Source organism: Cucumis melo, chromosome 12 (assembly GCF_025177605.1).
Source record: "Cucumis melo cultivar AY chromosome 12, USDA_Cmelo_AY_1.0, whole genome shotgun sequence".
NCBI lineage: Eukaryota > Viridiplantae > Streptophyta > Magnoliopsida > Cucurbitales > Cucurbitaceae > Cucumis > Cucumis melo.
The window spans coordinates 21,724,924-21,735,227 of record NC_066868.1 but is presented as its reverse complement, the minus strand read 5'-3'; the positions used below and the strand labels follow the sequence as shown (position 1 = coordinate 21,735,227).

Genomic DNA, 10,304 nt, shown 5'->3' with positions numbered 1-10,304 from the left:
CATTTTATTGTTTATTTTATATGTTTTGTGAAAATTTTATTATATAATACAAAGATTGATTCATCTATCATGTTCATATCGATATGCAAAACGTTGAAATATCGACGAGAATATCAAACACCTATTTCTCTAGTGTAGGCTATCTACGTGAATTTTATATTTTTAATTATTATTTTTCTTTAGAGATTCATATTTTTGTTTTAGTGAAAAAGAAATTAAAAAGATTCGATTCATGCAATAGCATTTTATATGTTTGACTAAAATAGTCGTAAGCATAATTATGGGAGACAGAATAAGAGTTTGTAAATTTTTAAAGTGCAAAGCATTTTATTGTTTATTGAAGCATATTTACGCTATTAAACTACTAAGTTTCACAATTATAATCTAATTCACTCCATACACTAATAAAACACTAGTTTTCTAAATACAACAATGCACCATTATTTCAAATCGAATAATTGTAGCGAGACAAAAAAATTGAGTGTCTACTCAAGCATGTTTTTATAATTAGATTGTGATATTTAATATTTATGATATACAACACACCTAAAGATGAAGTGTTATATTTTTTGAGTTATTACATCTTTGAACCAAATAATTGTAAAGAATAAAATATCGCTTTCTAAATTATCTTTTATAAAATGTCATTTATGTAAGAAGTACTCCTAAGTTTTCAAAAGTTTTAAAATTACTCTTAATTAAATTAATAACAAAAATATTATTACTATTAGTTTTGGATAGGGATGGTTGAATTTTGTTTAAAAAGTCTATCTTGAACTTTTTAAAATAATATCCGACATTACAAAGGTGAATTTATTTTTTATTTATTTATTTATTTATTTTATTTTATTTTATTTTTGAAAAATTATCCTATCATTAGTTAAGATGGTAAACTTGGTTTGAAACTTTTTTGAGTTAAAAAAGAAAAACAATTTTGAAACAAAAATTCCTCCATTAAAACATACGGAGGAGATAACGTAGTAAAAAGAAGAATGTATATGGCAATTATATATTAACACATTCTACTACCAACCTACAACTTTATTAAAGGGTCCGTTGCAACAAATGCCATGTAACCAAAAGAATAATAGAATGTAGAATAAAATAATTACAAAAAAAATACAAAAATCGGTAAAAAAAAAACTAACATACTCATCCTTAGTGCAAAAGTTAATAGATGTTATTAGTTGTTATTGTTGATAGTTGCTACTAGTGAATATTATCAATAGTTGTTATCAACGGTAGTTTTCAATTTGAGAAATACGTTATTCAATGCTATCATGTATAGTTGCTATCATTAAATATCACTGATTGCTAACGGTTGTAGCTTTCAATTTGAGAAATGTATAATTAATTGTTATCACTAATACTTGTTATTAATGCTGGAAACATATGTGCACTCAGTAGTAAACTTAAAATTCTAAAAAAATTTACAAGTTGACATGATCAATGTTTGATGCATTTGCAAATATTTTAAAGTTATGCAATAGTTTTAGATTATTTTTTATTGTGCTAGTTGCTATAATTTTTCTATATTAAAACATTTAAATCTTAAAATGAGTTTTAGCTTCCATTTTTTTTCCTTTTATAGTTTGTATACCGTATTAACCTTTTCAGTTCATGTAGCAATAGAGGTGTTTTTTCTATTTTTTTAGTGTATTTTAGAAATCTTTTAATATCACTCATATACAACATCACTTATAGAAGTCTATTAATATCTATGATTTACGTAATTTGAAACTTTGTTATAATTTGATTTATTTTGGTATGTTTGAAAAGAAGTGAGAAGTAAGTTATTATAAAAAAGAAATTAAAAGTTTAATAATAAAAATTCAAAATGGAAGGATATTTTTGTATATGATGTAGGGAAAGTATTATTATTAAAATATGTAAGAACAAAATGAGAATATAGTATAGATATCGAAATTTGTTTCTTGTTTTGGATGCTTTCTTGAAATGTCGGCAAAAAAATATTTCCAGCTTAGCTGTCACCGGAAACAATCTATGTGAATGAATGACGTGGCAGTTTCTCATTGGATGTGTTAACTTTCCAGTCAGCTTCTTCCCCGGAAGTCTGACCAACACGACAGTTCTCCGGCACTATATAAAACCCACCACTTCCATTCTAATCAACAACTCACGCTCTGTTTTTTGTCGGCACAAAAATCCACTCCCCATTTCACTCGTCACTCTTCTTCAAGCAACAAATCTCACTTTCAAATATTCCTCCCACAGAAAAAAAGGGGAAAGAAAAAAACTGACACCGCCGCCGTCCGGAAAATGATGAAGAGAAGATCCAATCACAATCACAGTCACAATGTGGCAATTGGAAAACCCAATGAATCCTCCTCTTCAACAACGTCGTCCTGTTCTTCTTCCTCCACCCGCGCCGGCGACGAGCCAGTGGAATGGGAAATGAGACCCGGCGGAATGCTGGTTCAGAAGCGGACAGATAAATCGGAGTCTCCACCGCCGATTCTCCATCTCCGAGTCGCATTTGGAGCCGTCCGATTAGAGATCCCAATCAGCTCCAAAGCCACATTCGGTAAATCCAAACCAAAAAAAGAAAATTATGTGTTTTATGACGAATTTGTGAAACAGAACAAATCTCGAGAAGAAGTAAAGATGAGTAAATTTGGTTGTTTTTCTTTTAAAAAAACAGGGGAGCTGAAGAGGGTGCTGACGGCGGAGACAGGGCTGGAGGTAGCGGCGCAGAAGGTAATATACAGAGGAAGAGAGAGGGAAAACGGGGAGTATTTGGAAGGTTGTGGTGTGAAGAACAGATCGAAAATGGAGTTGGTTGAAGATCCGGCGAGCATTGAAAGAAGATACATTGAGACTAAACGGAACGCCAAAATACAGAGCGCACATCGCGCTATTTCCGACGTTTCCATGGACCTTGATAAACTCGCCGACCAGGTCACTGTCCTTTTTTCTTTATTCATTTCCACTTTTTTTTTTTTTTTTATTTTACTTTTTACTTTTTACTTTTCTTTCTTCTAACGTTTCAGAATTATGTTTCCCAGTAGAAATTTCTGGATTTAAAAAATTATAATTTAGAACCAAACTGGCACTGAACTAAAATAAATGAATTTGATTTAATGGTATTAATATGATTTCTATTATTGCACATTTTATTAATTTAAATCCTTAGGGTTCAATCTCCAAATTAAAATAATAATAATAATAATAATAAACAATACTTTTAATTTCCAAATTGTTGCGAATGTTTGCGATTGCAAAATTTGAAAGAATATAAATGGCATAGTTTAGATTTTAGGAGTAATCTTTTTGTTTGTTTTTTTTCTCGTTTAAAGTTTAGGTTGAATAAAAAAAGGTATACAATTGAGCTTTATTCACTTTTAACATTTTGATATTTTGTAATGTTTTGGTTAAATGGTCTTAGCAGTGATTTTATTTTGGAACCGAATAAATCAAATTTAAAAATAAAAATTTAATCTTTTTATATTTTTAAATAAAAAAATTAAAACTATTTATTAAATAGAGTAAAATCTATCAAATTCTTGGTAGCTCATTTATTTGTTTTTTGTATTTTCTAAATAGTTTCAATTTTTTATCATTTATAAGAATTTGTCTAGTTTTTATATGTTAAATAATTTGGGGTTATATATTCAAAGTAGATATTTTTTAAATTTTAAGTTTGATCTCATCGTTAAAACTTGTATCATTGATATTGACTCTATTAGTCTTTATTTAAAACATACTAAAAATTTGTCACTTACAACTATATATGTCGTAGTCAAAATACTAAATATTTGGTTTTTCTTGCATATGTCTGGTGATGTTTAATTGTTGGGAAATTTTCTTAAATATAACAAACTAATGAAATATTTACGACACCAAAATTCATAAATTTAGTCATTTTTAAAATATTACAGATTTGTCTTTCCATCCTTTTCTATTTTCTATTATCTTTTTCCTCTCTATACTCTTCATTTCTTCCATCTTTCTGTTTTTTTAGATTTGGGTAACCAAATCTATTTCTTTTTATCTTCATTATTGTTTTCTCTCTTTTTTTAGGCATGTCTTTCTTCCTGTTTCTTCTCTTCTTTTTTTCATTCACATGCATTGTATCATCTTTCTATTTTCTCTTTTTTAAACAATAGTGTATAAAAATTTTTTGAAAAAATTGGTTAGGCATTTAAATTAGAGTAACCAAAACTAAAATATTGTGTATAAAGAATAATATTGAAAAAAAATCGTCTTCCTTCTTTTCTTTTTTACGCAATAAAAAATTTTGAAAAACTTGGTTAGACATTTAAAGTAGAGTAACCAAAATTAAAAGATTGTGTAGCCAAATCTAAAGGATTGTGTAGTCAAATCTCGATTATATACCAAACTTTGAAAAAAAAATTAATTTGGAACCTCAAATGTAAACGATTGGTGTAGCCAAATGTAATCGATAGTTTTAGCCAAATCTAAACCATCCTATACCAATTTTTGAATTTTTTTTAGATTTAGAACTCAAATCTGGTGCAGCCAAATCTAAACGATCCTATAACCAAATCAAATTGTATACCAAATCTAAATGATCGTGTACCCAATTAATTAAAGGATTGTATACCAAATCACATTATCAAATATATTAGGCGCATTGTTGGCGGGGTATTTTTGGTATTTTAGGCCTCTGGCCTTTTTCTATTTTCTGAATTGTTTCATGCTATGTAAATATAAATACTCGGTTGGTTTTTGTTTTAGTAGGACTTTTGCTTACAAAAAACTATTAAATATTTTGGTTACAACTTTAAAGTTAGATAAATTGAGATTTTTTTTTACTATTAAAATTAAAATGATATTTAAAATAAACTTAAATTTAGGCTTTTTCAACTCAAACAACTTATTACTTTTCAAATACTTATTATGATGTAATAAAACATATGAATGTTGTTAATTAAATTTATAATGATTCATTAATTTATATCATGGTATATTTTTGTTACCTCATCTCACTAAGCAACACAAAAATGTTAGGCTTAGCTATAATTAAATGATAGAGATAATAATTATAAAAAAGAAAAAGGTTTGGCCAAAAAGACATTGGGACCCTTGTAACCATATAATTGGAAAGGATATGAACTAGAGATTAAAAGCATGGGTTCAATCAATGAATAGTACTGCCCATATGCTATAGTAGTTTCAATATCAACTCATGAAATTAGCTGAAATAATAATATGATAATGTTGCATTATTGTTTGAAGGATGTAATTATGATTATGAAATGACTTGTGAACAGGTTGCTGTAATGGAAGAATCTATCTCAAATGGAATCAAAGTTCCAGAAATTCAAATCACCACACTGATTGAGATGTTGATGATGCAAGCCATTAAACTTGACAACATTGTTGCTGAAGGAGATGCTTCTACTCAGAAAATTTTGCAGGTAAATTCTCTCTTTCTTTTCCCATTCTGACGTCGAAAAAATGATTCCCACTGTTAACCGGCTGTTGAAATGCCTGGGTACTCTAAACGGCCAAGCGCGTGGATCTCGTTGTACATTAATCCCCTAATTGTATTGGTGTCTCTGTCATCTGTATTGTATTTAATAGTGTCCCTCTCTAATAATAAATCAATTTCTCTCTTTATCCGTGGACGTAGGTAGTATGTTGTTAGTGAACTTGTGTCAATCTTTACCCTTTATGTTTGTTCTTCTGGTTTCTATGAATGTAGGGGAAGAGAGTGCAGAAATGTGTTGAAATGCTTGATGTGTTGAAGGTTACAAATGCAAGAGTGAAAGTTGCAAAGCCTGTGATTGTTACAACCAAATGGGAGACATTTGACCCTCATCCTTCCACCAACGATCACTGGACCTCTCTCATTGATCTTTAATCCCTTCTCTTTTCTCTTTTTCTCTCTTATTCTCATCATATTTGTACGTAGAAACTGGTTGGAGGACAAATTTGAGCTACTCTTCTTTCCATCCCATTCTACTTCCTCTGGAATTCTATTTTCTCTGAAAATTATTTGGACCATGATGTCTTCTTTCGAGTTTTCGATACGAAGCAAGACGGGAAAACAGACAATGTTGTGTATGTCGAGTCACCTCAAAATTGGTTGTGATGTCATTGTAAGATTGAAGAAAAAGTGACTGAAGGGAAGTAGGTTTAAGTAGAAGTTCCTGCTGAATTATTGCTTGGTTTAAAGTTCAAACAGTACATTAAAACTAGAGCAACTGAACTAGTACATTTGAACAGTACATGATCACAACAAAACAAATAAAGGTGTCAATGTACCATCACTAATCTCAATTACTTCTATTTTCTCAACACTCAAGGCCATCCCCATTGTTGTTCCAAACAAAAAAAGTAGGATTTGGACTAGGAATTATTGTGGCTGTGAGCTGCTGTTTCTATTATAAACTCGAGCAGGAAATAGTCACTTATCAGCATTGATGCGGTCGTGTTTACATTCGAGGGGGTGCTTCTTGATCTTGACTTGTTTGGATATCTCGAAGTCGAAGCATTTGAACATATGCTCTAATGCAGAGATCTCTTGTTCAATGTCAATCTGTTTCTCATCATCAGTTTGAGTGATCATCATTTCTTTAAAGCTATGAATCCTATTAAGTCCTGCTCGTACTTGGATTCCCATTTCTTCCATTCTTGCATTAGTTCCGTTCCTTTTCTCTTGATGTTCCTTTAGCTTTCGCTTTAAGGAACGGTATGCATCGAGCGACTTGAGAAGTTGTTCTGTCAACACTTTGTTTCTCTTTTGGAGGGCTTCAATGTTGCCTTGTGCATCAGGTACGTTGTTTTTCTTCACTCTATGCTCAGCAACACAAGCTTGAACTTTGCACATCAGCATTTCATTTTGTGCTTTGAGATCATTAACATGTTCTTCCATTCCGTGTAGTTGTTGAACCGTCCTTGCTAGCTCCTTCGCAATGATCTCCTTCTCCTTTCCGATGCTCGAACATATACTTTCAAGGCTTTTACGTGCAGCGACGCTTGCATTCAGCTCTCTCCTCAACCTCTCCTTCTCATCGGTTATTATTGGTTCATTCGTCTTTTTGTCCTTTGGAACGTTTCGCCTAAGATCCGTATTGCACCTTCTAAGCGCAGCTTCCTTTCTCTTACCAAGAGACTGAGATTTTAAAATTTGGGATTTTACTTCATCAATTATTTGCATCATTTCAGATATCCTTTGATTTTTGCTTCCATCGTTTCCTTTCACGGAAGCCTCTTTGTACTCATGGATTAGTTTCAATAAAATCCTCACATTGGTAGATACTCCTAAACAATCAAACAATACCAATCAAAAACACACATTCCTAAAAACAAATAAATTTCAAGTAATAAGAATTCGACGTACCGACAAAGTTTTGATCAACATGATGTTGTCGTGGACTGGTCAAGGGATTTGCTAATTCAGGAGACGACAAAGCTCGAACACGGTTGATGTCAATGGATTCCATGACGAAAAGTATCGAAAAGGAAAAAACAGGTAATTAACCAAATGAAAGAGATTATATGGGAAAGATGCAAAGAAACGTCAAATGCCAATGCAAAAACAGAACTAGAGGGAGGGAGGAAATAGAAATGTTGAGAATTATTGCAAATATTTGGGAGAAAGGATTGAAAAGATAGAAATATTTGAAGAAAAAGAGAGATTGGTTCTTGGCTCAATCTCTCCTTTCCCTCTTCTCTTTGTTCTTTTTGGCAAGCAAAAAAGAAGCGACTCTTTTTTTTTTTTTTCTTTTGTTTGTTTAATGTTGGATTTCAACAAATATTCTACGTTTTGTTGGTGTAAGCATGTCTCAAAATGGTCGGTTTTGGCTGTGATGGTGCGCAATTATTGGCCATCCATTGACTTTTTCATTGGTGTTGACATTTTTTTATTCTTTTTTTAAGTAAATTATTTCATTTTTGGGGTTTTTTCACCTATTTAATTGGATTGTTTTATTGTGACTATGTCATTGTTTATGATTTTCAAACAAGGGGTGTGCTATGAATTTCCAAACGGTTTATTTTGGTATGTAAATTTTGATATATAAGGTTAAAGGGTAAAAGCACTATTTTGTTTCTTCTTAAAATTTCAATTTGCGTTCAATGAGTATGAATTTTAAATGTGTTAATAGGTCTTTAAATTTTCGATTTATGTTTAAGAAGTTCTTTAAGCAAAGACTTTAAAATTTTATCGGACCTACTCAATACAAAGTAAATATTATTGAATTTTATCTGATATAAAATTTAATGTTAAGCTTAGTCTACTAGCCATTTATGTTGGACCAATCTGTCGTTTTCAAAATAAATGGCAAAATTTGTTTCCAAAATAAATGGCAAAATTATAAATGGTTGAACTTAAGACTAATTAAAAGTTGACATATGTCTCGTATTAAAATTGAATTCATAAATTTGTGAATCTCTATTGTTACTTGCACTAAATCTGAGAACACAATGCCAAACCAACCAGAATGCAATAACTAGATAACTAGTAAGCGATAAAAGAATAAACGACACAAAGATATATAGTGGTTCAACCAATTCGGTCTGGATATAAGAACGAAAAGCTTAGAAAATACCCTAGAAACAAGACCCAAGCACGTCGAAAACTGCCCCAAAGACCGTCGTAGCCCGTCAGAAAAGTGGCCGTCGAACCACACCGCGAGGATGCCAAGAACCCAGCTGAACCCCAATGTCGCCATCTCTTCCCAAACACCAAGACCCAATGTGGAACACGTTACAACCTGCTCTCTTCACCCAAAAACGTTGTTGCCGTCAACCTCTCTTCGATTCTCTCTTATGGTGTGTGCAAGAAGAAAAAAATTTCTCTTCCTGTATGCAGCTACCCCGCTTAATTTCAATCTTCAAATAAAGAAGATGCAACTATTTTAAAAAATGTCATGGAGACATATTTACTATTTTAACTTCAACTTAAAAATATTTTGTCATTTTTCTACATATATGATGTCAAGTGTTTTCATTGTTATCATTGAATCAAAAAAAAATAATTGGTCCATTTTGATATTTTTAATATTTGACCTAAAGTCCAATTGAGTTCAAAAATACGTTAAATTTAGTGCAAATGCCTATTTAGGCATAAGAAAATTTTTGGAGAAACGACCTAATTTGACTAAGAATTTTCACAAATATCCTAAAATAAAATTCTTTTTTTACTTGATTAGGATTTCACATATTTTTAGGACAATTTTAACCTTATCATTAACATTAATTATATGGGGAATTCAAAATTAAAAAGTATATATTTCCTTATTTACATTATATTTAGCATTATTATCTAAATTATAACTTTCTTAATTATTATCTTAATTAATGTAAAATATTAATTATTAATGAAAAAACGTTACCTTATATAATTTATTTTCATTTATCATCAGATAATATATCTTTTAATATGAAAATAATTTTCAAAATAACTTGATTAATTCCATACTAAATCTTTCATCTTAATTCTTCATCCGCACATAAATCATTTTAATTCTTCATCTGCCGCGGTCAACTTCTTCAATTTCTTCACCGTTAATTACTGCAGCCATCCAATTCTTGTACATCCACTTTCTGCAGTCATCTAATTTTGTTACATCCGTCGTCGGCAAGTTATCGAGTTTCTTCACCAATTTTGGTACATTTAGTTTTGTTCTTCATCAATTTATATTTCACCCATCACCGATTCCGATTCCGTTCTTCACAGAATCTCAATTTATTTTGTCGTTTCGTTCTCTTCATACATCCAATTAGTTGTCTTCCTCAATTCATTATATTTTTCTATACTCCATTACATCGTAGTATTCCTAGAACATTTAACCTTATATTCAAGAATATTTGTTTTAGACATATATCACTTCATATATATAATAATGCATATATTTGTACATATAGTCGCCAAGGAATATGAATTGTCTGTTATTTGAATTAGTTTATATATACCCCTTCATATATACAATAATACATATAAATTGATATACTGTAACCAATTAATATGATATGTGTGTTATGTTATTTTTTAAGTATATACCCCTTCATATATACAATAATATATAAAAACATACATTGAGTAATTGATGAATATGATGTATGTGTTCTATGATTTTGTGGATATATACCCCTTTTTATTTATCATAATACATATACATAGACATCCAATAACCGTAGAAGATTATATGTTTTTTCAGTGATTTAGTATATATATACTCCTCCTTAATTACAACATAAATTTTTAATGACATAGATTTCTAATATGTTTTGGTAGGACGACAAAAATTGCAGTCTACTTCGATGATTTTTTCAATGATTCGAACAATTAAATTAGTTTTAGTGTATTTGAA

The 10,304-nt window shown here is 30.4% G+C and overlaps 2 protein-coding genes across 2 annotated transcripts; one reads left to right on the top strand and one right to left on the bottom strand.

Annotated features, from left to right (window-relative positions):
* The first annotated feature begins 1,896 nt into the window (after window positions 1–1,896).
* Window positions 1,897–6,133, top strand: LOC103488032 (BAG family molecular chaperone regulator 3-like). Its single transcript, XM_008446568.3, has 4 exons — window positions 1,897–2,545; window positions 2,663–2,919; window positions 5,256–5,402; window positions 5,690–6,133. The coding sequence occupies exons 1-4, from the start codon at window positions 2,281–2,283 to the stop codon at window positions 5,846–5,848; spliced, it is 828 nt and encodes a 275-aa protein (XP_008444790.2). The 5' UTR covers window positions 1,897–2,280; the 3' UTR covers window positions 5,849–6,133.
* On the bottom strand, window positions 6,123–7,735 carry LOC103488021 (uncharacterized). The gene is made up of 2 exons (XM_008446556.3): window positions 7,331–7,735; window positions 6,123–7,251 (listed from the first exon to the last, which is right to left on the bottom strand). The coding sequence occupies exons 1-2, from the start codon at window positions 7,431–7,433 to the stop codon at window positions 6,395–6,397; spliced, it is 960 nt and encodes a 319-aa protein (XP_008444778.2). The 5' UTR covers window positions 7,434–7,735; the 3' UTR covers window positions 6,123–6,394.
* Window positions 7,736–10,304: the final 2,569 nt, after the last annotated feature.

Excerpts from the sequence above, each read along its gene's own strand:
- LOC103488032 (XM_008446568.3), top strand. The coding sequence starts at position 2,281 with ATGATGAAGAGAAGATCCAATCACAATCACAGTCACAATGTGGCAATT. Across the intron at positions 2,920-5,255 it reads TTGATAAACTCGCCGACCAG|GTTGCTGTAATGGAAGAATC; the intron begins GTCACTGTCCTT and ends ACTTGTGAACAG. Across the intron at positions 5,403-5,689 it reads CTACTCAGAAAATTTTGCAG|GGGAAGAGAGTGCAGAAATG; the intron begins GTAAATTCTCTC and ends CTATGAATGTAG.
- LOC103488021 (XM_008446556.3), bottom strand. The coding sequence starts at position 7,433 with ATGGAATCCATTGACATCAACCGTGTTCGAGCTTTGTCGTCTCCTGAA. Across the intron at positions 7,252-7,330 it reads TGTTGATCAAAACTTTGTCG|GAGTATCTACCAATGTGAGG; the intron begins GTACGTCGAATT and ends TTGATTGTTTAG.